The sequence below is a fragment of the Hermetia illucens genome, chromosome 2, assembly GCF_905115235.1.
Source record: "Hermetia illucens chromosome 2, iHerIll2.2.curated.20191125, whole genome shotgun sequence".
NCBI lineage: Eukaryota > Metazoa > Arthropoda > Insecta > Diptera > Stratiomyidae > Hermetia > Hermetia illucens.
In genome coordinates this window covers 115,364,867-115,392,728 of record NC_051850.1, presented here as the reverse complement: position 1 = coordinate 115,392,728, position 27,862 = coordinate 115,364,867, and the positions used below count along the sequence as shown (strand labels likewise).

At 40.5% G+C, this 27,862-nt stretch overlaps 1 protein-coding gene across 1 annotated transcript; it reads left to right on the top strand.

Annotated features, from left to right (window-relative positions):
• The first annotated feature begins 985 nt into the window (after nt 1–985).
• Nucleotides 986–27,862, top strand: LOC119648921 (chymotrypsin BI-like). Its single transcript, XM_038050826.1, has 3 exons — nt 986–1,391; nt 1,454–1,629; nt 27,309–27,862. Exons 1-3 carry the CDS (start codon nt 1,066–1,068, stop codon nt 27,719–27,721), a joined length of 915 nt encoding a protein of 304 aa, XP_037906754.1. The 5' UTR covers nt 986–1,065; the 3' UTR covers nt 27,722–27,862.

The window sequence follows — 27,862 nt, the reverse complement described above, 5'->3', positions numbered from 1 at the left end:
AGTATTAGAAATCTTTAACAAGGCGGAAAGTCAACTGAAAATTGAAAAATTTCCGGAAGAAATCAGGAATTCGGTAGACGATCTAGTGCAGGATTTTATTGTGAAGGAGTTTCCTCTAATCGTGGAATCTATCCTATTTCTTCTTCAAAAACTTCCAAACATTTCAATGACTATCGAAATAACCTGTAATTCATCCATGTATCATAGTTTCTGCCAAATTACTATACTCGCATCTAAGCCCAGCATCGTAGCGGAAGATATGCATGTACCGTCATTTCCACAGGTTTAAAGATGGCCCCTGTACTCACTTGGCTACTGCGTCATCATAGTAGCTGACATACTGCCACTATAATGTTGCGGGTATCAATCATACTGCATCCGGAAGTAATTTGACATCAAAGATGGAAGAAGAGGTTTCCTATAAAGAACATTGAAATACTGCTCAATGTACAAATCACATTTATCATTATTCCTGAGCGAACTTGGTTGTTAGTAAATCCAAATCAATGGGAAAAAACTTTGAAGTTGGGAAAGGTTACAAGCTATATACTTTTCCCCATTTAAGGTGGAGCAATTTGAGTATGAAATTCGTCTTACGTAGATTACAAATTTCTAATATGATCGAGAAGGTGTTTCAGCATTTCTAGCATATCCAGCATTTCCAATTAACGTTGCTTAAACTTACCTTGCTCAGTTATGGGTTAAAGCGGAACCGGCGCTCACCGCACTGTGCAATGTTGCGCTGCAGTCGCGTAATGACCAGTGCGAAAGATTACACCATTTACGATCAAGTGGATTGGACCAACCACAAAAGCTGGTAGAAAACATCAACTTAGGCCGCCACAAGACAAAACAAGACAAGAAAGACGAAACTCAATTACAACAAAATGTTGTAAGTCATAGTAAAGCACTTACACGAAACCCCTCCGCTGAAGTATCTTACGGATAAGTACCAACTGTGGCATCCGCGGTTACTTCTATCTTTAGTGGACGACCCAAGTATAAATTGCGTTTGGGGTTCGTCTTGGACCTCATAGTAGTAAATGTCGTTCGTGTGCGTAGGCAATGCGATTTACTACGCTCGTTTGTATATCGATTGCGGTTGCATTTATCGAGACTCGCGGTAAAGAAACGGAAGAGTCGCCGATCGACTGGGATCAAGTGGAGCCGATGTTACAGTTTCCGGAATCGCTAGACGATTACCTCAGTGACGACGATGCCAGTGATCGAGTACCGGCAACAAAACGGATTTACGGCGGCAAAGTTGCTGAACCGCATAGTTTTCCTTACCAGGTGGGCCTCCTGATAAGGACATCGCATGGCGAACATTGGTGCGGCGGAGCGCTCATTTCCGATCGGTTCATTGTAACAGCAGCGCATTGTGTCGATAGGTACCACTAAATCGGTGCATAGTTCAGTGCCTTAACTAACTTGTGACAATTTGTGTTTATAGGAGTTTAAACATCTTGATCTTTTTGGGCGCTCACGAAATCCGTAATTCGAAGGAACCTGGTCAAAAACGCTACCCTGTGTCTAGAAGAAACGTCTTAGTGCATCCCAATTGGGTGCCTAGACTACTGAAGAATGATATCGCTTTGGTTCGGCTACCAAAAGTAATCACATTTAACGGTAAGATTACGTTTTTTACAATATAGTAGTTTGCAAGTTACTAACATTTGATATGTGTTGAAGCCATTCCAAAATATTACAAATGCTAAGGTCTATAAAGCCAGCTATTGATATGCAAAAGCCATTAGTTTCCCTTTTTTCGATGAATGAAAACAACAGTAGCAAAGAAAGCAGTAAGTGGCTTTGAAAAAATGCAAAAGATAAATACCATGTTTGCCTTCGGAAAAAGTGGATAATTTTACGATTAAAGCATGACGAAGCTCAAAATTATATCACAGTGTGAACACTCCGATATTATTCCAAGTATGTCAGATAAACGGATTGATCTAACGAATTTTATGTAAGATACTAGTGCATCAAGTTGAGGACAAGTTAGAAAACACATAAAATATGCTTCTTGTCAGTTATTTCATTTCAGAATGAAATGGAAGATAGGAAACTGTAGGGCTTCATGGTAGTTACTATGCGACTGCATTAAATCGTTTCCAAGTGACTCTACTGACGTTTCCAAGTGACTTCTACTGACTTTTCCTCCTTTCTTCTACTTTTTTCATTCCACTTCTTGACTGATGTACTAAATAATGGAGTTTACCATGCTAAAAGTCAAGCAATCTTGAACTTATTTTTTCGCCATGATCCCCCTCCTAATCCAAGGATAATTTATTATTACTATTTGTTTTCGATGACTGAAACATGCATCATTATGGCAGAGCTACTCAAAACCAATGGAATAGTCATCTAGATAAAATTATAATAAATCTTCAAAAGCCGTATGGACATAAATATTTAAAAATCCTGGATATGTCTTATAAAGCATAACTCAAATATGAAAATAGTGGGGATGGAAAGAGGAGGGTATTCCACAGGAGCGGGGGATTTCCTCCAGGGCCAGAAATTCTAATGACAATAGGATAATTGGGTGGTCTACATATTTTTTACTCCACATCCATGCAATTTACACCAAGGCCCCTTTTTCCACATAATATTCATTGAAGGCCCAGATTTCTCTCTACGACTCTGGAAACTACCATCGTATTCGGTTCGTATCTTTGATAAAAATAAAGATCTTAAATAGCTTGCTGGTAGATACTGTACCCTCTAGAGCATCTGTCAGCGCCGTAGTATACTTAGTTTTACCAATCGTATCTTTTCATTTCCAAAATACTTATAATTTAACTAACACTCCACCAAACAATTAACGCTGACAGTTATTTTTTCTATGTTCTGCTCCCCACAAGGCTAATTTTCCTGGTCTTTATCAACAGTTGGCTTCCTTTTCAGAACCAAAGCAATTTGAGTAGGATGAATAGCAAAATTTACATTCATAATTATACATATGTTTGCAAAAAGATGTGGGTACTGAATTCCTCTATACTCCTTAGGCAGTGCCGAATGAACGTTCCATCTGCTGCCAAAAGCACTACAACAACAAATTATATCGACAGAAGATAGTTCCTAACCAACTCCAATTTCGCAGTTCAAATATCTAAATTGCTCAGTTCTGGGCTGGTGACTGCCATTAACAGTGATAGTCTATTTCATGAGGATCGATCGTCAAAAAATTCACTATGAGACACTAGGAAAACGTCAACTGCATAAAGCACTGTATATTCAGTGTATGGTTATTTCAACGATTTTGCGAATTTGGTTATCAATAATGCATTCCAAACTTCGCATGGTATGGGACTGCAACGAGATTAGACGGCAATATGAAGATTCTACTGGACTACCTTTGTTTTTAAGGTTTTGTAAAAACAAAATCTTCCTTCAATTTAGACAGCTCCCCGCCTCACTGATGCCCCCGACCTCACTTTGTTTGTCTACATTTGTAGGTGCAAATGAAGAAGAATTAATCCGAGAAGAACTTCCAGGCATGCAGTTGAATATTGCCCCTACTGATACACACGCAAGCCAGTATTTCAAATTTGTTTAACTCCTCGGCTGTTGTCCTGAATTCTGTTTTTTCTGCCCAGATTAGCCCCGGGGGGGTGGGAGGTTGAAAGCGATCATTTATTTAACGGACCCATTCTCAGAAACTACTCAATCGAAAAATCTGGAAAAAATCAAGAGGTTGCCACCATATGGTGCCTAGGCTTCGAAATGCTCTACATAAAAAGGTCTGTTGAAATAAAGTTAATAATAGTATATTACTATAATTTTGAGTAATTGGCAGGAAAACCCCTCTTAAGTTTATCTTAGAATCACGAAATGGAGGCTGCAGCATAGAGCATGATTCTATAAAATTTGGTGGAAATCGCAGTATTATTATACTAACAAAGTCATAATAGGTCAAAGCTGACGCTTCTGTGCAAATTTGAATGTGAATACAACTTGAAAGTGGATATTTTCACATAATATATGCATATATTGCGTGCTTTGTACTAATCGGACAAATGCACACTCAAATCTCTTTATAAACGAAGTACACATTCACTTCATACCTGAAGCGTTTAGCTTCCGGTTTCCCAACTTGTTCCGTATTGGAATTGTGATACTTTCTTGCCAGTCAGATGCTGTTCTACCTTTCTGAATGACCCGATTGAAGAATACACTGAGCCACAGTATTGCACCCCAGCTATTCGCTTTCCAGAATTCTGATGAGATGTCATCAGATACTGTTACATTCGACAAGGTGTACCATTGTCTGCTTTTCAAGTTCAAAGGAAACAATTATTATCCGCCATGACGATAGCCTGACGTAATTGGCTAGAGGATTGTTTTTTATAATAAATCTCCCGAAAAGAATGCCAATCAACTACATTCCATAGGTTTTGAATCAAGTACTCGATCTTCCCCCTTGATGACGTGGGATAGTAATCCTCAATTTTTCGGCAGCTTACCCGCTAATTGATAGATTCTAAATCAGTGTTAGCCCACTGTATCGAACGTATAGAAGGACTGGAATGGCTCCCTTAATTTACGCTGCAGAATACCCCGCTTCCTACTAAAATCAATCAATCAAAAGTATTTCGGCTCCATGGTTAAGGGGGTAGAGCGTAAACTTTCCAATCTCGTGGCTCTGGGTTCGAATCCATGCTGTTAGTGTCATATTTATAAAATCTTCTTTGGTTTTGAATTAACGGAGTATTTTCTGTCTTTCGCTCAACGTTCTTTTGATATCTGAAGATACGATTGGAACATATCGCAAGTTCTAGCATCTCGAGGATTTCTGCAATTGGCATATCATTGAAGAGACGGTAATTTCCAATGATGTCCGGGATGCCTTACAAATGGAGTGTTTGAGTTGCTCTTTTGGTCAGTACAGGAAATTGACGGCTACACGCCAAGCTAAACTGGAACTTCGAGCAATTTGTGTTGCCCTTTTTCGAAAAGCAAGTCAATTATTAATCATGGTATTGATTGACGACGTTCTGTTCCGAAACATGAACATAAAACCGTGACCCGGTAATAGACGCGAACGATAATTTCGTTCAGTTCCTTCGTCCTAACTATACGACGGCATGACCGCCAAAACGTCCAGCGGCGAAGAACCACGTCTTCGGGTCCTTGGGGCCCGATTATAATTTTTTTTTTTGTAATGTACCCGATTTTATTCCCACGAGTAATGAGGAACCAATCAGTCCTGCAATAGAGCCTAAATGTTGCACTTGCTCCATGGTTACCTCCAATGCCAGCAAGCTATTTGGAGGGAGTCGTTGAAATATTTATAGCGTAACTGCAATTAATCAAACATGCGTGTAGATCCTCCCCCTGTTAAATGCTTTTTAGAGTGGACTTCTTCATTTGTTTTCATCTTAGGTCAAAATACTTCTATAACACGACACAGGCATAATATGATGAAAGCTTGAAGTTTTCAAGTAACAGTCACAATCCATATACTTCTTCCATATAGTACATGGAGAATATCCACACGGAACCGCCTCAAATGCTGGTGCATTTCCAAATTTCGTCGAAGTTCTGCCCATTAATGCAAATAAGAAGAGTGTTGTGGCCAGTCAGATTGACAAACTTGGTTCTATTAGTGTTTCAGCCCCCTTCTTCTCCGTCACCACCTGCTCAATAAAGTTACTAATAATATATGGTGATGGTTCCTTAAGATTTTTTTGTAATATAGATGAATGTGGATCGCCATACCGGAAGAAATTGTACTATCGTTAACAAAGTTGATTTAGGTCACAGGAGTCCCTCCTCGTCAAATTAGCCAGTATCATCTCGAATTGATTACCAGGTATATTTTCCCACTTGTTTAAGGGAAATTGGTAACTGGAATGGGCACTCTATCTTTTCCCGCTACAGAGTTAGAGTGTTAAAAAGCTTGTTCTTCCCAAAAAAACACACAAGTCCTCTTGCTTTTCGACAGGATAAACTTTCCGCAGGTTCGGTTCTGGCAGGGGAAGTTTGGGGTGTCGAGCAGCATTTAGATTCTGCCACCTTCATTGTGGGAAACTTGTTCTCAGTTTTTGAAGACAGACTTAGCCAATGTTACTGATGCTCCAATTGCTGGTTCCGGTCCCGGCATAGGGAAGATTGACTCCTCTTTTGCTAAAGCATCCGAGACTTCATCTCCCTCTACACCACAGTGACTAGGTACCCAGAGTAGTTCCACCGTATTGAATATAGAGATAGAGTTCAAACGGTTTCTGCATTCCTGAACGATTTGCGAGGTGATCGAATGACTACTCAACGCCCTCAATGCAGCTTAGCTATCACTGCCGATTGCGAAGCGCCTGCCCCTCAACCGCTCGCCAATCATCTAGTTTGCCGCCCTTAGGATCAGATAAACTTCGGCTTAAAAAATTGTTGCATATTGTCTCACAGGAAAAGCCCACTGCTTGTTTTTTATCAAGAGGTAGATTCCGGCTCCCGAACCCTGTTCTGTTTTTGAGCTATCGGTGTACAAGACTTCCGTATATCCCGCCACGCATTCTTCTGGGACTTCCCAGTTCTCTCTGCTCCTCAGGGTACCAACTGTCTACCAAATCAACAGCACGTTGTATATCTATACACCTTCCCAAGATCCCAATCAACAGCAAGCATAGCCACGTCATCAATATAAGCTTGAGCATGTATCAGCAAATTTTGTAATTCGTAAAGCACACCTCCTTTAGGACAGCCTTTCATTGCTTCTGCAGTCAGATAGCGATCAACACCCACCTTAGCGCACAGCAATCTCTGCGTTAGCATGGATCAACTTAATTAAAGCATCATCAATACCATGCGCTCTGGCGACATCACAAAGTTTTTGAAAAGGGGCGCAATCAAAAGCCCTTTCAATGTCCACGAACACCCCCATCGCGTACTCATCATTCAAAGCTGCATCCTCTATCTTTGTAACCAAAGAATAAAGAGCGCTTTTCCACGAATGTGACGCTCCACCAGTCTCTCCAAACCTTCCAGCAAGAATGAAGTCAAGCTGATCTGTCTGAAGTTCTTTGGATTATAATAGTCATCTTTCCCAGGTTTCGGTATGAAGACTACCTTAACTTCTTGCCAAGAGGAAGGCCCGTAGCTCAGAGCAAGACATCCTCCAAAAATATTTCTTAGAGGTTGTTCTAAGTGTTTCATACCCTCCTTTAGCATGTCATCCATGCCAGGTGCTTTGAAATGTTCAAAGGACAGTATGGCAGCTCTAACCTTTTCATGGGTAACAACTGCTTTCGCAGTGTTCCAGTTCCCTTTGCAGCACTTGCGTGTTGAAGAGGTTGCAAGAACCGTCAACCCTCCCCCTGCCACTTTTTTCACCCGTTCTGCCGGCCGGTGTACTTCCAGGAGGGTCTGTACTGAATCCAGTCTGGAGCTCATGCAAGTACCGTCGGATTTTCTAAGAGAGTCCAACTTAGCTGTTTCATCCCTTTTAAGAACTCTACACAACCTTGAAGTCTCTCTTTCGCCTCCAAGTTCCTCACAGTACGCTCTAAAGGAATTTCATTTCGAACACCTAACAAGCCTCTTATATTGACGGTGCGAGTTTGTGAAACTTAACCAGTCTTCATTCTTATTACTTTTACAAGCACGGTTCAGAAGTCGCCTGATTAATTTCCTGAGTTTTTGCAGTTCCCGGTTCTTCCAAGGAACCATAGCACTCCAAAAGTATGCAATTCAGAGTTTTCAAATAATCTGCCAGCACCAAAGGAGTTCTTGGTCGCTAGGGAACTATACTTTATTGTCAAGAACTTCATTAAACTTTGTCCAATCCATTTTCCTAGGGTTCCCTCTTTTTACTACAGATTGTTCGCCCGCAATAATCAGATTGAATTCTAGGTATCGGTGATCTGACAGTGAGACCTCGTCCAGTAGTGTGTAATTAACTCTAACACTTTTGAGGTACAGATTGTTAGGTCAATTACTACGCTTCTTTACTGATTCAATGCACAGACTCTGTTAAAACGAACCCGCGGCTCTTGCACCAGAAATATGTAGGGGAAGTCCTGTAGCTTTGTCAGCCTCGCTGCCAATCGAAAGGAGGAGGTTTTGGCATGATGCACGTTGATTTCACCAATCTTTGCATTTTAGACATAAACTTAGTCTAATGTCTTATGGAAAACAGTGAGAAGCGTATGCCCCAGTTCGCGTGTGACGGGGTTTCCCTCACACCGTACCGCCAGAAACTCGATCCATTCGTGTTTGATTTCTCTGAGAGAAGCCGCACTTGGAGGTACCGCAGGTCCCATGTTCTCATCCATGAAAATTCTCATCTCGCATTCGTCTATTTTCCACTTAGCACCTTGACTGATTTGTGGTGTCCGGTTTGCATAGATTCGATCACCGAACTGGCATCAAGTCAGTTCCATTCACGTCTCTGGCTTCCCTTGCTGCCTGTTCCTTGGAAGGAAGGAGAAGTTACTAACAGGTAAGATTCACTCTGGGAGAGCGCATTGAGTACCATAGTCCCATGCTGAATTTCAGGAGTCCATACATGCAAAAAGGTAATGTAGAAGTTTTTTCATCCAGTATACTCTTGTGGGGTATCACATGAACGAGCTCCATTAATACTTTCCGAAATCGATGTTAATTTTAGTTGTAGAGGGAGGAATGCGGTGGTCCGAAATTGTTCAGTTACTTCTAGGACCCATTCTCAGAAACTAATCGACCCAAATATCTGAAAAACGATGTGGTGTATCGATATCTGTTTAAAAAAATTATCAAACAATCATATATTACCCTATTCATAATAGGCACATTTTTTAGAAATTGACTGGAAACCAACCTTAAGTTTATCTTATAATTATCATGTTTTGTATACCATGGAGCATGATACTACTAAGTTTTGTAGAAATTGCATTATTATTAACATGAAAATGAATGATCTGACAATTTAAATGCATAAGCATTGCGAGCTAGACGGAAATGGGACAAATGCCCTCTCAAATGTCCTTGTATAAGGAATTCACAAAACCTTCCATTCCCGCAGAATTTCGCTCCCGGTTTACCAACTTCTTTAGTTGTTTATATCAGTCTCGGTTTTTTCTTATGTATCTAAATATATACATAAATAAGAGTAATATGTTCGTGTATTTTCGAGTGATATTCGCTTCTACGAAGTAAAGAAGAAATATTCAGATGTATATGATCAATTTGGATATACAATGGATATGTTACATATATATGTACTCTACCATCAGTAAGCGATTATGGGCAAAGCTTATTTAGAATGAGCATAATAATTATGTTTTCAATATGTGCATATATGATATTATCTTGGAAGTTCGGAATACGTGACCAAATGTTTTGGATTTTAGCTATGTATGGGAAAACGTGCATTGGAAGTTCGTCAGGCAGTTTGGTGTATCATCGTGCTACTTCCCAAAGTTTCCAGCCGAATAGTCTCCACCAACCACTTTGATCTTCTCGATAACCAGGAAAAATCATCTCTACCTCATCATAGTAATAGACTACAAAAATGTATTCTCATATTTATAGCATCTAAAACAAGGAACAACAAAGTATTCCGGACAGCCAAGCATAGTATCTCAGTACAGCCATCCGTTTTCAGCCTAATACTCGGCTCTTCCACTTCCTCAATCCGACACAGAAAAGAGGTCCTACTGCTCACCATTCTTCCTTTCAGGATTCAGAAAACCTTTACTGCCAACTATTGGAACTCATTCACTGGCAAACAGCCCTTTTTTTCTACAAGAAAATCCATACCGAGAGTTATGAAATATACTCCTCATTTGCATAAATGCAAAGAAAAATTGTTTCCAAAAACTCATATGGCGCGACCTTATAGCCGCCAGATGCAAGGACCCGTATTCCATTGACCTATAGAAAGCTACAATGGCACCCTCTCTTTCAGAATTCAAATAAAAATTCGAAGACAAACACTCCATACGTGGTTGCAATCAAGCTCTGTGTCTCTTCGAACGAATCTAAATATTTAGCACAACATAACGCAAACATAATGAAATTTACCCCATCTACTAATATTCTGCATTTTTGCCGTGCTGATAACATTGCCCAAACATTGTTGTTTGGAAAGAAGCTAGCAGGTTTTCGACGGTTGATATATAACAATTACTACTTACTAAGGTATTATAGTACTGGCTTGCTTGCTATGAACGATTCAAAAAGGAATATGGATTCTAATTGATTCAGTGGGGGCTTGAAAGTAGGACGGATCTATCAAAGCTAGCACTTTCCTTGCTTAACTAGTAGATCATCAACAAAACAGTCGCATTTTGGAAAATCGTATTTCTCTGTTAAAGCAATGTGGGCACAAAATGCTCAAACTTTTCATAGATAAACAAGAAGAAAAGCTTAAAAAAGTATGTAGGAAAAAGACAAATGGGCTCTTCGGATGTCAGCAAACCCACCAAAGGAAAGAAAGGCTCAACAATACCTTCGAAAATCGGTACTATATCGACTGCAGCCTCAATTCTTGGAGTAGCTGCACTGGAGAGGAGGATCCTTTACATAATGATGCACCATTACAGGGCCTATATAATGATGAAATTTATGAGGATTTCCACGATCGCTTGGGTGATCCCTATGGGTGAGGATGTTCCAAAAAATCCGGAAAGTCTGTAGGGGCAATATATACAGTAGAAAAAGAAGACGTGGCAGAACCTGCCTCAGATGTAGCAATGGCGTAGGCCAGACAGCAAATTGGTGAACCTGGACGCAAATCCGGATAACTAGAGTTCCTTATTAAAGTAGACCTTCATGTGTTGCGCCGTTGAAGATGATGAGGATGATGATGCGCGATCTAGTATAATATTCAATCACCACACATCACGGCAAGGAACCACATGGAACTGAAATCATTCGTACAATACACAGCAGGAAAAACAATACCTTCATTATTCGGGCTGCTGACTACAATGTTCTCTCACAGTCGATCACGAAATGCCTAGAGCGATAATCGATGCCAGTCTGATCTTAAGACGCATTTGAACTATGGAAGGGAGCAAGCAGGAACAAGTAGCTCGTCTTTGGCCAGGATGATGCCTAACATGAAGGATCTAGTTACGTTCAGGTAGGTAAGGCAGAGAAACTTACAAATGCCTCGCGGAAGAAACGCATCGACATCTGCGCTTCGCAGAAAATTCAATGTGATACCAAGAGCTGCGACATAGAATGCTACCGCGGTAAAACCGCTTATAATAATAATAATAATAATCGTTGGCGCAACAATCCATATTGGATCAGGGCCTTGAAGTGTGTTAGAGCACTTCATTCAAGACCGTAACGGTACACTAGGAGGCAATGTGGTCAGCATTGCGCTCGCAAAACCGCTTATTAACTCCTCTAATTTCGTAGCCGGCGCACTTGATATAGTGTTGGTATTGCCATTTCTGAAAGTGGCCGTGATGTCATTGAAGATTTCGATCGATTTAATGATCGACTCAAAAAGCACACCATTATATCAACTGATTGTACTATTTATTTCTTCACCACATACGCACCACAGATTGGTCGACCTGATGCCGAGAAAGACGCCTTCTGGTAAATACTCGACACTAAGACCCGTAACATCCTTGCCGTTGAATATAACGTCATTGTGAGCGAACTTAATGATCATATTCGCAGAAATGCAAACGGCAACTGATACCAAATGGCTTTCAAACACGCCGGCAGTCACGGCCTTATATTTATTTACTAGTTTTCATAACAATAACCGTTGGCGTAACAATTCAATTAGATCTAGGCTTTGAAGCGTGTTATGGCACTTCATTCAAAACATTAGCGGTGCGTTACAGGCCTTTGGTACAAAGTCGGTCGCAATGTGGTCAGCATTGTGCTCACTCGTCCTTATTAGCCTAATTTGACTCAGACACTAATTTACAGGTGAACCGACTAGTATCCGACACACATTCACCACACAAATGCCTCTGCAACTAGTGAGATTTGGACCAGGGATGAAGTCAATTCTTGGTCCTTTAAAAAGTTGCCTCATCTGCAGATGTATAGGCTGTAACCATTTGGGCAATTGCTCTTGCCTGAGCAGCATACTACACAGATTTCAATGACGGCGAGAAAGATTTTCAAAAACAATAGGGTATCGAACACGTCTATTGTGTCAATAATAAGAATAGAATGTTGCTTAGCGTCGAATCAGCCACGACGACAGACGGTGTAAATAGTTCGCGCAGATTTCAAAGGAAGAATTTGCTTATCCACCACGCCTGCAAGCATTGTTGATATTTGGCGAAATTGCAACTGTCATAGATGCTTTGGGGTGGCGAGGAAGCAGACGAGACAGCAACCCTGTCGACCAAATCGACACTAAGTAGCCAAGGAGAATCTCTACGTGGTGACACTGCGAAACGCTCTATTCACATTAACTTACTAACCGTCATCCTGTAGACGAACGCTCCAAGGCCTACCTTGAGCGATCAGATCCGAGTCTAGACGGGAATCATCTGAAGTGACCATAGGAACTGGGAAAGCCCTTCGAATTCACAGGTTTCAGGAGAATTCCTGGGATGTTTTGTTTCCGGCTCGATTATTTGCAGTTGGTTGCCTAGAAGGGGTTAATGGGGGTTGTGGTTATGTTCACGTCGCGGAACAAGTCCTTTGAGGCTCAAATGTGAAATTGTACTGTTCAACCCGGGTGCCGTACTCCTTCGTTCGGTAGAGGCTTTATGTAGGTCCTGCATCCACCAGTATGAATGCTGAGCATGTCCTCAGTAAAAACTAGTACAAGTGGGCTTATCACAGCGGGGCTCAAATTGTGGTCACAAAATGAATCTGTGTCTCAAGAAGACCATATGATTAAACCAACACGTCAGGTACTCATGCTAAATCACTAGGACGTAACTATCAGTGCCACAGCCCACGGACTCGAAGAGGGCGATCAGATCCGAGTCTGCAAGGGACTTATCTGAAGGGACTCTTGCCACGAAGCCTCACCGGAGGTTATTCGGTGCTAGATGGGAACGGGGATGGTCCTGAACGAACATATTTTCTGGGAGTATTCCTGGAAGATGTGTTCTCGACCCAATTATTTGTCGTTGAACCCCTTCTGCGAATTTCATAGTGATTGCGGTTGCGCCCATACCGCGAGCAGAGCTTCTTGTGGGCTCAAGTGTGGAGTTGGCTATACAATTCGGGCGGCGTAATCCTTAGTTGCGGCGAAGATGTTTGATACGCTTTGCATCTGAGCCTGCATTAAATATAAACCAACATTGCTGTGCTGGTCTTGGCGGGGCTCAATATTTCCGTGTCCGAAGGAGACCGTAGGATTATGCCTACACAGCAGGTTAACCACCCGGGACCTCCACGTCAGTCTTACAGAAGTTGCTGAGTCAAAAATGAAATAACGGTAAACCATCGGCTCGAACGACGTTACAATTGGCTTAGTGAGTCCTTCAACCGGTAAGAAGAATGACAAGGAAGCACTTTCGAAACAGAAAGATCGAAATGAAGATTTTTTAATGCATTTTTGTTGCCCGATTTTGTGACTTTATTCATTGCCGTGATTCAAGCCCGATTTTTGAAAGACTGCAGAATTCCCCACTCGTCAGCCCCTATATTTCATTTCTGGATCTAGAAATAATTTGTGACTGTGGCAACATCTAATACGAAAGGAGTTTGTATAAAGGATATATGGTTTAGCACGATGGAATCGAAGTTCGTAATCTGGCACGTATATCGAAACCGTACATCAAGAAAGTCCTCTGTCGCCACTCTTTATTGCTCTTATTATGGTCAAAATTACACAAGATCTCCAACGACCAGCGCCTTACACGTTCTATGCAGAAAATGATATCGAGCAAATTCTCTTCTTGTCTTTTCTTCAGCCTCTGTCGCGTTCAGAAGCGGTTTCGGCTCAAGCACGGTCTTTGATTGGATCCAAATAAACAGAATTTTTAACGATTGACTCCCATCGGAACAGCGACATCACTGTAAGTGACAGCCACCTGCCAAGAACTGAACAATTTGAATATATCGGATCAATCTTATTAGCCAATGATGAATTGATGGACGAAATGGCATTCTAAAGCTAGCTTTCAGCGAATGTCTGTAATTCTGCGCAATGTCGTTCTCCGTGTTGCCCTCTATGGCTTCGAGCGCTAATCGACCCACTTTGCAATTCACACCAAAACTAATATCAGTTTCGGAAAGTACTAATCGAGACTTTTCATTTGATTCCCTACACAACTATATCCGTTGAAATTTTTTAAAATCCTCCCTTTCCATGTATGGGAAGCCCCGCATTAAAATCCACCTAAATTTATGTCATTCGCTGTATGCGTGGGATTTCATAGTTCCCATCTATCCACCAAATTTCGTTCGGATCGATTTAGCCGTTTTGGAGAAAAGTGTGTGTGACAGACAGACAGATATAGAGTGGATCGATTTTAATAAGGTTTTGTTTTACACAAAACCCTAAAAGCTTTATGTGAATGTGATAAACAATATCATTAATAACATCAAAAACATATTAGACCCAGATATAACGACTGATCTCTACCATAGATAAAACGGATGTAAAGTAAAATTCAACCACGATGCATCGGTAAAAAGCACAAGATTAAATAAATGTCTCCTTCCAAATCCTCACAACGGCAATGATTATATGGGTTGAACTCCAAAGCTCTTCGTAACGAAAGAAAGTAATTGATTCCGAGACTCATCAAGTCAAATTAAAAGTTGCAACGTAATTGATATTTGCCATAACTTTGCTCGTGGTATTTTTTGGTTTCTTGTGTACACATCTAGTTTGCTTAAGCCATTTTTAATCACAGTTAATAGCTCTTTACTCGATGGCTACAGGTATTATTGCGCACCTTACAAAGTTGCATTTTTGCTCCGTACCATCGCAATGTGTTTTTAATTTACGATGCTAGTTTATTGACCACGTCTTGCACTTTCTATGGTATTGGAACAATGTAACATCGGCGCCAACGACATATTTGGAGCATTTCCGCGGCAACTCATTTTCCTTGTTTTCTAGATGTTTGTGTAGCAACGTCCAAATAAAAATATTTTATTGGGCGATCTTTTATATTTGGGCTTAGCCAACCAAAAAACATTTCTAATCGAGCGGTGCCTGGGATCCATTCGGCAAGATAGGAAATGGAGAGCTGCCAATTATTTATTTATTTCTTGCTTGCGAAAAACCCCACTGTGGAAAACCTTTACCCAGAAACCAGGTGGAAACTTGTTGGGAAGCTCTGAAGAAAGGATTATACCCCAACTAGCAATGACCTGTCGCCATGTCAGCAGAACTCCCCAGAGGCAAACAATTGGAAACGGGGAAATTTTGGGATATGATTATACAGGGTATTTCAAAGCTACTCAACAAGCTGTTTCTAATGGTTTCAAGCAAACATTATTAAGAATTTTATTTCGATTTCTTAACCCATTAGCTCCTTCTTTTTCTTAACCCTTTGTCCCGTTTAAGAGCCGCGTCAACCCGTCGTGATCGGTTGCGCTCTTTTGTTCTGTCAAACGCCTTATTTGGATGCAGTCGCGAAGGTTTCAAATCCCCGTCCAGCGTATCAAGCCACGGTTGTTTCCGCCAGATTTTCGGTTGTTTCCCATCTTCGATGTTCAGACCACTCTTTGCAAGTGATTTCTCTTTAGGACGAATTACGTGACCATACCATACCCAAGACGCCTCTGTTGCGATTTTTCTACAACGGTGCAACACTATATAGATATACAGATAGCTCAACGCAACATCTTTATCTCCATTTATAATCGGTCAACACTTAGAACCATAGCGGGCGACAGGGCCGATGAAATTGCAGTGAATTTTAGATTCGAGACGTTGATTGAGCACTGATCATAAAGAACACTAGTTGTTGAACGCCACTTCATCCAGGTTGCGCTAATCAATTAAGCAATTTCATAACGCATTCTCCATTGGTTGATAGCATTTGCGCCAGACATTTAAATCGCTCAGTTTTGGGCAGATCACTGCCAATGATAGTGATAATGCCTGTCTCATGGGGGTCGACAAAAATTCAGTTTTATTCAGATTTAATATGAAACCGCGTTGCATGAGGCGACTAGACCGTTTTTGCTATGAAACGCTAGGCAAACAGCATCTATATAAAAGAGCCCTGGATGTCCTGTGTAACAGTGTCCACAACAAGAAACAAGTCGGGAAACCGAAAGCAGGACGCTGCAGGTATGAAAGGTTTTGTGTATTTCTTTTATAAAGACATTTGAGTGTACATTTGGCCCCTAAAAACCAACCAACCAACAACATCAAACCGCATTGGTGAAACAGGAAGAATAAAGATAGGAAACTACAACCTTAAGACCGCTGAGACTTGAGTTCTTAGCGAACTCTTGCCACATTCGAGATTTTTCGGTTGGGTAGTTTCTGAGAATGGGTCCGTTGAAATGATCGTTTTCAACCCCGCTTTCAAATGTCAAAACTAATAGAGATCTTTCATTGGATACCCCACATGACTGAGCATGCCAGTCAGATGGCATTCTACCTTCCTCAATAACACGATTGAAGAACTCGCTGAGCTACTGTGCTGGGTCACTGGGCTTCACTATCCAGGGCTCAGATCCGATGTCATCAGGTTCTGTTGCTTTCCCCAATTTCATTTGTTTTTTTGCTTCCTCCACTTCAGTGGCGCTGATAGGTGGAATTGCTGGAATGTTGACGATACTTGCAGAAGTGGAGAATGAACGAATTCTTCCGTTAAAATTTGCTTCAATTATCCTCGCCATCTATTGGTTGTGATTCGTCGGTTGGTAAGCAAAGTACCGTTCTTGTCATTAACGCAACAGAAGTGCTCGATATTCTGTGTACGCTGATGTCGGGTTTTGGGCGTATCCATGCCGAGTGTCCAATTTATCGTAGGGAGCTTTGTAATGGACCGCTCGGATAACAGCGAACGCTATCTTTGCTTTCCGGTTGGCATTTTTTGTAAATTTGCCAACTGCCCAACCTTTTACCGTTGAGAAACTTGTGGAAGAATACAATGTCATGAGCGTCCGCAAAACGATTATACACTCGCCATCCTGGTTGCCCACTCGAAACCTTTTTCCCCATAGCACCTGTTGCCGTCTGCGCTTTCACCCACGTGGCTATTAAAGTCGTCCGCAATGACGATATAGTCATCAGCAGGAACGTTACAGGTCTCTGTAGCGAGAAGGCATCTTACTCGTCATTAGGTCAACCTGCCTGTGGTATCTATGCGTTGATGAAGTGAATAGTGCGATCAACTGATATAATGGTGAGCTTCATGAGCCTGTCTTCAAATCACCATATCGAGTATGTGGGCTACTAAAATAGAGAGCTTTTGGCACCACATCATTGAATGCATTTTTTTGATCGGCCTACCGCGTGACGTGCCACAACAGAAATTAGTAGAATTCAGCTTACTAGAATAACTCCAACTATACTTTATTTATCTTTTTTACTGATATTGATATTCTATTTTTGCTTCACTCAGGATAGTACAAAATACGCTGCTTCAAACCATGGGACCAGCATGCTATGTAAATAACATGGCTGAGTTTAAGGTCGCAGGTATTTCAATTACTAAAACAATAAAAGAGTCATCACCATCAACAGCCCAACAACCAGTATTTGGAAAAACCCTACCCTAGTGACGCAACTCCAGACACCCCGGTTTTGCTTCGGGGTTCACCTATTGAGCAAGATTTTGTCCCCAATCAGATGGTCGTTATATCACTCATTAATTTCATCGTTATTAAAAATATGGGATGGTGCTTCCTACTGTAGGGGACCAACAATTTTTCAGAGGATTGTCCTATCAAACGCGACTGCGAGTTCACAGTTTTTTTAGCTAAGAACCTAAGTCTCTGATAAATACATGAGAGGTGGCAAGATAGGACACGATCACGACAAGGCATATTCTCTGTCCATCTGGGATGATTTTTAGAGATCGAAGGAGCGTTTGACAACACATGCGTTCAGTGGTACGAGGTGTCTTGATTGATAAATTGAAATTGAATTGAAAATACCCTTGGAAGGTTGTTAGAAAGTAGGTAAATAGAACTACCGACAAGTAGAAACTTAATTGTCATGAATACTAGTGAAGGTTGCCCACAGAGCGTAGTACCACCACCGTTGAAGTGGGGTATGGTAGCTGGCAAACTCATAAGAAAGCTAACAAACACTAGAATACAGGGCCAGGGTTGCGGTGATCACATACAGTGTGGGTGCTTCTTTAACCTCGAAGAGGAATATAGGGGGCGCTTTGGTTCAAGCAGGGGAATTCCAAATTGGTATGAGATTCTGCCAGGTTGAAACAGTAAGTAGGGAACCTACTAAAGTTCCTGTCGATTATAGACTTGAACAACATACTAAAGTTAAGATGTATAATAAACCACGCATTGCGACTTTCTCTGACATTTTGAACGGAGGATTTCCTGTAAGCTAAAAGATGCTCTTTTGGTCAACAATCGTGCATGGATATTGTCGTCATAGCTATTATCGGTTGTGATTTTCGACCCTAGGTAGAAGAAATTATCAATGGTTTCAAAGTTACATTTCTTATCTTAAGTGTCTTTAGTTGACCGGTAATATTTGATGTTATTGCTGTCTTTGTTTTTGGTGCCGATATTGTCATCATATATCTTGTCTTTTCTTGATTAATGTATTGGCGAAGATATCGCAGCACCTGCTCTATCTGAATGAAAGTAGTTTCTACACCTCTAAATAAGATAGTGACTCTAGTATTTACATCAGCTCGCGATCCACTTCTTTTTAGGTCAGGTTCAAAAGCATGCATAATGCATCGCCCTGTCTTAATCCCTCGTTAATGATGAAAGTTCTCGAAAGCGACCTTGCTGCTTTAATCTCCTTTTGTACATTGGTCACAATCAGCCTAGTTAGTATAATTAATTCTGTCGGGATACTGAGTTCTAACATGGAGGTTTTGTACTTGCTATGCTATCTTCGGCGGTGTTAAATTCGGTCAGTTGTCGATACTTAATTTCGAGGACATGTGGTAGCTCTAGTCATTGTAGCATCCATTTCTCCCTGATGGGTATATGGACGATTTTGTTGTGGAGGCTTCCGTGTCTCAGTCTCAACTGATTTTCATCATGCCAACCGGATAATGATTCCAGTCTTTATTCACCTTTTTCTATGGCGCTACAGTTCAACGAATATATATTGCCCCCATATGTTTTGACATTTATCAAGGTTGGTAGGTGGCGGCATTCGGTTAGCTTGTGGTCGGTTTGGTTGAAAGGGGTACGGCCTAGAGAAACCCACGTCGGTGACTGCATCTCTTCCCACGCCAACCAGTTGCTAATTGAATAGATCGCAGTCTGGTGTCATTGATGATCTTATGCTTGTCATGAGAGTCGACGTACCGAACACGGGCTCCCTTATTATTTGGCTGATTTTAATTTCATTGCTGGGGCAGGCTTCGACAATTCCTCCCACTGTTTCGTAGAATATGCCCCTCTGCGACACTGCAGTTTCCTTTGTTGGGGCGTGAATGTTAATGAAGCTCATATTTCGGAATCTGAAGAAGGGTTAGCTTATGTTATGTAACCGATAATAATATCTTTTGGCTGATTAGAGAACCTATTTCGAGCACACGTTACCTGAATGACCGCTACAATATGTTATATAGTGTAGTAGGAATTCGCCAAGAAAGGGATGCTGTGCAGCTATGACATAGGCAAGCTACTGAGGAGCTGGTGTAAGCATATCCTTTTTCTTAGCTGGGTTAATTATTGTATAGTCATTCCAATCCAAGGCTTCTTCTCTGGGTTTACAATAATTGCTTTTCCCGTAAGGTAATCAAACAGTGTTGACAAATAATACCAAAGGTACTAAATTTAGTCCTTATTGAAGTTCATCAATGCCTTAGTACTTTTTCTCACTTTTCAGTACCTGTTCTAGAGACTACTCAATGCCACAATCCAGCTTCCGGATATCGAAGAAGCAGAGGTTATACAGGCACCTGTTCCATCACCTACACTCACAGAAGTGAAGGATGTACTTCGCAATTTTTCTTACTAACAACCCAAGTCCCCGAGGAATACATGAGGACTGACAAGTTCACTGTCTTTACAATAAGAGCTTTAATCCGATGGTGAAATGTTTTCAGCGAAACAGTTTTTGTATTATAAGTAGAAGTAGGCTTTATCGGACACTAACACCCGTGTGCAGATTTTGTCATCATACTTGTTATCCCATGATTTTTGTCGCTAGATTTGATGTTTCGTTTCGTTTCTTTTTGGTGGTGACATTTCGACTATGTCTTCCATCTTGCCTCCTTTAATATGATGCCCAATATCTCGCACCAATCATATCTCGGGTTGTTCTTTTATAGTATGGATATCGTCAGCATAAGCAGGTAGCTGAGTTGACTTGAAGAGGATGGTGCCTCTCGTATTTACATCAATATCAAGTTAAAAAGTATACATAATTGGGTATCCCCTTTTCTTAGATCGTTGTTGATGGTGAATCCTGCTTCTATGTGGGCTCACAGATTGACCAGGGCCTAGACAGTTTTATCAAATTAGTCGGGATATCGAATTCTCTCATGGCCGTGTACAACTACCGAGGCGATAATGCGTTGCTCTTTGCAACTCGATCCAACTTGGCAGCTCCTGATGTCCCTCTTCTTCGTCTTTTCCTGGTCTTGAAATGCCCGTTGATCTTTGGTAATAACGGATGTCACAAATTTGTTTATTGGCAAACAAATAATAGACATTATCTGCGGCGTCCTATACAGATTTCTTTTTAGGGAAGTGGTAGGGAATAACATGCAATAAGGGGAGAAATTAGTCCAAACGAATGATGGTCTGATTTATACTATACATCAACCGAGCATGTATTCCAATGAAGTTTTCGTACCAGAAATTCTGGACGACTTTTCCATAATACCTCCTCGGAGTCTTAAACTAGTAATGCAAAAACGTTCTGTTACTTTAGCCTTACTGTCGCAACTGTACTACAATGCACAAATAATTGTAGTTGCGGCAACGACATATGAGAAGTCGAGACGCAATCTCATCATTGATTTAAGATGTTCCTTGATGGTGATCGAAATTACGTAGCTGCAACCGATGGAGCCACCAGCTGAGCCTGGCTATATCCACCCGTACCGGATCTTAAATTTTTCTTTCTTCTCATTTCATGATAGTCTTCTCAGTGAGTAATCGGCAACACCGCGGTGACCTACAGCTATTTAAACTGAAGCTATTTATCACTCCTCCTTTCATAGCCGCGACCATTTTTATTCAAAGAAAGCGTCAAAATATGATGACTAATTAGAAGAATTAACACACCCTAATCGAGGTCAGTTTCACAAAATGATACTGTATTGACAAAAGAGGTTTCAATCTTCTACGATAAAAGATTATCAAGACCCCTCATCGGGTCAAGAAGAAGTAAAGTAATTGACTTAACAGTTCGTACTGTAAAAATAAATGATTATGATTAGGGATAGGTGGGTACTAGACAAAGCATCACAGTTAAGTCACTCTTACGTAGAATTCTGCTTGATATGAGCTCACTTTGTTGTGGCTTGAGAATGCACGAAATACACATAAAGTGGGGAAGTTTCACTTCCTATGACTGTATTAATGATAGTTGGATTTCCTCCCAAAACTATGCTTTATGTTATCCCTTATTAGCGTGTCTCTAAAATGGGCTTAAGGGGGATTTTCGGGTGAATTTCTAAAACATGATAATATAATATTATTAACTTTATTTGTGCGGATATTCGAACGGGATGTATTTTAAGGCCTAAATTTCGTATAGATGCACCATTGTGAATTTTTTCAGATTTCTCGGTTGGATTGAATCTGAGAACCAGGCCAAAATGCTAATCGAGCCCTTTCGTTTGATTACCATTACCATGTTCTATAGAAAAATATATTACATCCCCCTTTCGCATGTATGGAGAGCCCCTTTAAACTAAACACAAAAATGTAAAGGGGTTCACAGACAACACATTATCACCAAATTTCGTAACATTCGGATAAGCTGTTTTGAGTAAATCGGTATCTTAGCTAGGCAATTAAAAACTTCATTGGCAATAGGAGTTTAATTTAATCTCAATCTGGATCTTAGAAATTTCAACACGAAAGTGCAAGTAAAAGTGGAACATGATAGGAGCAGTAGTTACCAACAAACTTTTTGTCTAGCATCCTATCGTTGTTGGTTTAATTCAGCGTACCATCCAATAGAATAGTTTAAAACTCATCTACTGACTAGAGAGACACATACAAAACCGTCGTACAAATTTTCCCCTTTAAATATATCTCGAGCTTCTTATCAGGCAATAGAGAATTTTCAGGTTTGTGTTAGTCATAACATCAATGGAAGTCATGGAAAAGAGAATCCCGAGTTGAATAATACTCATTAAACATCATAATTATGATCAGGGTTCCCCTCAGCACCTTTGTAGTGCGATCCTGTTATCTCATTGGTAGCAACTTTTACATTCAGTTGGTGCGATGAAATCAATTATTTTAAATACATTTGGTCACCTAGCTTCAGAAGCAAGCTTCTCGGAAAAAATGTCGTTTCTAACCAAGGTGTATCAAATATAAATGGGGTTGAATTTCTTGAAGATTCCTGAGCATTACTATACTTGCCACAGCCAACACCGCTAAGAAGAGGGTGAAACCGATTGAAGCAACATTTCAGGCGCCACCGGATTCCCTCCGGGCCCGGAGTTCTCTAGAGGGCCAAGGTAGAAATTTTTATGGAAAAAAGGATAAATGGAGAATCCGCATAATTTTCACCCCGAACCCCATTTTCCCATTTAATTGTCAACTCGAAGAAGAAAGCTTAGTTATTCGGTTAGTTAAAACTGTCTTTCCTTTGAAACTGTCATTTGAAGCGAACAAGTCTATAGCCTGGAGACTTTCGTAATCGGAATGCGTTTGAGGCATTTATTCAAATTAGTACCAATTTCACACATCATTCCCATGTATCAGTATCACAAGATTGCGTAACTTACTAACAAAAACCCGTTCTACAAATTTGTTACAACTTGGTTTCATAATCAATTGTGGAAGATTTAATTATATTCAAGGCATATTAGTAACCGACATATATCACATCATTTCTCAAAAAATGGACTGGCTCTGTGAAGAGACTTCATGCTTTCTTATATCTCGCTGAATATTCCAGAAAGGTACATGAATACATTGCTAGAGAGATACTTTGCCTCTGGCGCTTATATCTTCGGCCGTTCTATATATTGTTTAAATGATCTTACCCACTCTGAAATCTTCTACTGTTATGCAATCCAATAGAAATTCTCTCTGATCTTTTCCATAGTATCTCTACTGTCTAAGCTTGGTATAAGGAGTCTCAGATAGTCCCACTTTGACCAGCAACTGCGCGATATCTAAGTTCCATCTGTTGGCAGGCAATTCTCCCAATTCTCTTTTAATTTGAATTAATGAATGATCTCCGCTAATTCGGCATTATTTCTCTGAATTGCCTAATGTGGGTCAACTTCATGAATAAATTCCACTATAAAAGTGATTTCTGTCACTAGTGAAAATAAGACGGGGAGTCAACATTTATGTTTGAAAATGCAATTTTTGGTTTTAAACGTAAATATATATATTTCGGGAGCGACTTACCTCCTTGATCAGTTTTGTACTGATGCTGCTTTTTACAGACTAATGTCAGGTCAGTATGTGGGTGTGATGACATTTGTAGAAATCTACAAACCTTCTACTCTTATGTTAATGGTTATCGAGACAATGCTTCCCTATCACATGCCCAAGCGGGGTGATGTCAGACCCTATCTTAGCATCACGATCAAAAGTCTTCTTTACGATGCCCCTCTTCAACGGCGTGCAATTACTCGTAAAACCACCCTTTTCCACTCACTCCAAGAATCTCCGTTAGTTCGTAGCACTCCACGACTACGATACTCCCCAATTTGGACCTGTCAGAATTAGTACCGATTCCCCACGTAATCCGGGTTTACTATCACTAGGGTTTACAGAATGCAAAAGCACAGTGTCGATCAGAGACAAATCTCCTACGTCGTCTCAAAATCGATTTTTAAATACCCCATCACTTCGACTATGCAAGAGAGAAAGCACTAAGGGCCATCATCATCTCTAGCTAGGTTGATGCCGAAGTAATTTCAAATTTTTAGCCCTGAAAATCTAGCCGCCGGCTTCTTATTGCAAAGATGATGAAATCTTAGTCCCTTCTGGGGCACGGTGATTATGGGAGCTATTTGCATCGCTTCGGATTGAACGATTCTCCCGACTGTTTCGAATGCACTACTACATCCGGGGACTTGAAGTACATTATGTTCCATTGGCTGAGGTTCTTGGAGACGAGAAGAAGACTGAACGATGCTATCAAGTATCGAATCGCATTACCTTGTAGAGGAAATGCTGAGGTGAGAGGCGAATAGGATTGCGGTGAACGTTCGCGATCTGAAAGAAATTCCAAAAAGTGAAACGAGCCCGAAAAGTGCTTCGGACGCATGACCTAAACGTACTGGCTTAGACCAAAACCTACCCCACAAGGATCCGTAAGAAAATATGTGGAAAATAGAGGATGGTTTTAGTAGGTCCGAATCCTCTTACAACCTGCAGTAACATCATTTGACATCCGTTGTAAAGTGGGGAATAGGCAAGGGGGATTTGAATGAGGAGGCACAGAAACTATCCAACTTAAAAATCCAAAAAGTAATATGCGACCATTCTCATATGTGTGCAAGTAAAGTTAATAGTAGTATATTATTTTATTATTTTAGAAGTACCAAATTTTGTAATAATGTGCCTCTTACTGGAAAGTTTAGTGGAAACCCTCTTAATTCTGGCGCAGTTTTATTGGCTCAAAGTTTTCTGTTTTGCGTAAATTTTCTGTACCCTAAGACGTAAAATGTCTGTATGATATTAAAATGAATAGTCGACACGATATACACTACATATACGACTTTGCACAAACAATCAACTACCAAAATATTCTTTTAAAAAAAAATTAACAAAATCATTCATATGCGAACTGCCGGGGTTTTTTATTTTCCGAATCTATTTTATGAAAAAACTGACGCATTATTAATCATATCTTTAATCATCTAATTTACATCCGAAATACCGAAGCATTATCAGGAGGTTTTATTTTGGCGCTCAGTCTGCTATAGCATAGTCTGAATATCCCTATATCACTCAAAGACTCCTGCCGAATGTAGAGAAATCGCAAGCTTTATTAATATTATTCTCTATATATATCTCACTGAGACGATTATCGTACCTTCAGCTGAGGATGAAGGGTCCAATCAAAGTAGTCTTTCATCATCATCATCAAGGGCGCAACAACCGGTATCCGGTCTAGACCTGCCTTAATAAGGAACTCCAGACAACCCGGTTTTGCGCCCGATATCCCTAAAAGCTGTCTGGTATCCTGACCTACGCCATCGCTCCATCTTAGGCAGGGTCTGCTTCGTCTTATTTTTCTATCATGGATATTGCCCTTATAGACTTTCCAGGTGGGATCATCCTCAGCCATGCGGATTAAGTGACCCGCCCACCGTAACCTATTGAGCCGGATTTTATCCACTACCGGTCATGGTATCGCTCGTAGATTTCGTCATTATGTAGGCTACGGAATCGTCCATCCTCATGTAGGGGGCTAAAAATTCTTCGGAGGATTCTTCTCTCGAAAGTAGTATCTGTTTGCCGTAAAATGTGACTAACTACTTTGCTAGCGAAGCATCAACAGCGGCTCTTATAGGGCTTGATTTCTCGTGTAGGAGCTTTGAACATTGTACACGGGCACCGGATACTTTTCAGAATGTTCTTATGCTCTTTGCAAACAATATCAGAGCCCCTAAAATGTTCACTTCTCCAAAATCAGTGAGGGTTCCAGCTTAAGATGCTGGACATGAAGTAGTAAGTGAAGTTGGATGATGAGACCTTGGAGAGCAGTCTTTTTCTTTTTCTGTAACTCCGGTATTGTACTCCAAAAGCATGACGGAAGTAAGAGTAATTGCGTGGCTAGAGTGGAGAGTGGAAGGAGCACTTCATTATGATACCTAATTGTATAACGTCGTTTAATTTCACTCTGACACGAAGCTGAACAGGTTCCGACCCACATACTCGAGGGGAATGATCAGACCCGGATCTGCAAGTGAAGTGGCTCTTGCCTCGAAGCCTCGCCGGAAGTTACTTCATTCCATTAGAAGTGGGATAGTTCTCTGAGAGCATATGCTACCGAAAAATTGCTGCTCTTGGCCGGTTACCTTCCGTCAGCCTCCTTCTAGGAGTTTCATAATGGTTGTGATTACAACGATATCGCTGCAGAACTCATTGTTGGCTCAAGTATGAAGTTGTGCTATTCTACTCGGTAGCCGTATCTGACAGAGGTATTAGACATAGATGGTAATGGACCAATGCGTCGAAGTGGAGTAAAGCCGCGGGGCTTAACAGTCCGCCGTGAAATTGCAGTTCGCAACCTATGGATTTTCTGTGCTACTTCCACTTCCACTTATCCAAGAATGCTGAGAATTTGGGTAGCTTCCCAAAGATTGGAGAAAAGGTATTATCAAGAAGCGACAATGGGATTGGTATTTTGCATATACCATAAATATCTGTAACTCACATGCCCGACAAATATAAATATAAATAAATCATCATATAATAAATCATCCCGGCGTATAACGATACCGGAATTTTAATAAAAAAACTTATGAAGCATCATGTGGTAGATTACTTTGTTAATGCGTCTTTTTGAATTTATATAATAATTGGGAATGAGTGGAATATTTGGAGATGTCTTGAAGCAATTATCGGAGTTTCCAAATATTGATAATCAGTGTTGTTAAATGACATTATACCCTTGATGAAATACCATTAAGGAAAGACCAGATTCTAGTGAAAACCGGAAATATTTGATCCTGCGTCCATTATTCCAAAGAAAAGCGTGAATGATATCAATGCCTTTTCGTAGTATGTGAATCCAATCCCTCCATTTCTGCTTCTATTGATTATACTCATAGGATAGAAACCAGAAACCTTAACATTTTGACGAATTTGTCTGGATCTCGTTGCTCCCGGAATCCACTTCCTTAATTCATTCTTTTGAATGATTAGCTTCTAAACAAAGCTCTAGCAGGACTACGTCGTTGCATTGTTTTTGGTACAATTTGAATGTTTTTGGTACAATTTGGGTCTAATCATTTTCATATAGGGTTATATAACTGAGAAAGAGAATATTTTAGCATAGTCGTTTGATTTATGTTTTGCTAAACAAGCTATTGACGAAACCCCTCTCTTCCACAGATTGCATGCATTCCAAACAATCTTAACCTTTCTAATTTTTCCAGATAAAATTCAACCCATCAACCTGCCATCCTATTCCGATACTCTTGAAAATTTCGAAGGACGAAAAGCTGTTGCTTCTGGATGGGGCAAGTTTTCTCGAGACTCAAAAATTTCTTTCGTTTTACGATATTTCCGTGCGCCGGTTATAAATCTGAAATTTTGCCGAAAAATGTACCCGAAAATTCTGCAGCCAACGAATATTTGTGTAAGTGGAGCCTACGACCGATCAACATGCTCAGGAGATTCTGGCGGACCATTGATCGTATGGGACTATTTCTCGGACACACAAATTCTAGTTGGAATCACATCATTTGGTAGCATCCTAGGATGTGACAAAGGATTTCCCTCGGTTTTTACAAGAATAAGCTCTTACCTGGATTGGATTTCGGATAATACCAATGTGTTCATAGAGTAACGAAGATAGTTTGTGTGAGATGACTTGTATATTGATTGTGATGATTGTTGTGATGTTGTTTAATGTGTTATTTTTAAATTATTTTGTTATGAAATGTACATAAATTAACTATGAATGAATAAACTGTTGATTTTTTACTTT

What these genes read in the sequence shown, in the direction of transcription:
- LOC119648921 (XM_038050826.1), top strand. Translation starts at nt 1,066, where the DNA reads ATGCGATTTACTACGCTCGTTTGTATATCGATTGCGGTTGCATTTATC. An exon ending in GCAGCGCATTGTGTCGATAG is followed by an intron (nt 1,392 to 1,453) that starts GTACCACTAAAT and finishes TTGTGTTTATAG; the next exon opens with GAGTTTAAACATCTTGATCT. An exon ending in AAAAGTAATCACATTTAACG is followed by an intron (nt 1,630 to 27,308) that starts GTAAGATTACGT and finishes TAATTTTTCCAG; the next exon opens with ATAAAATTCAACCCATCAAC.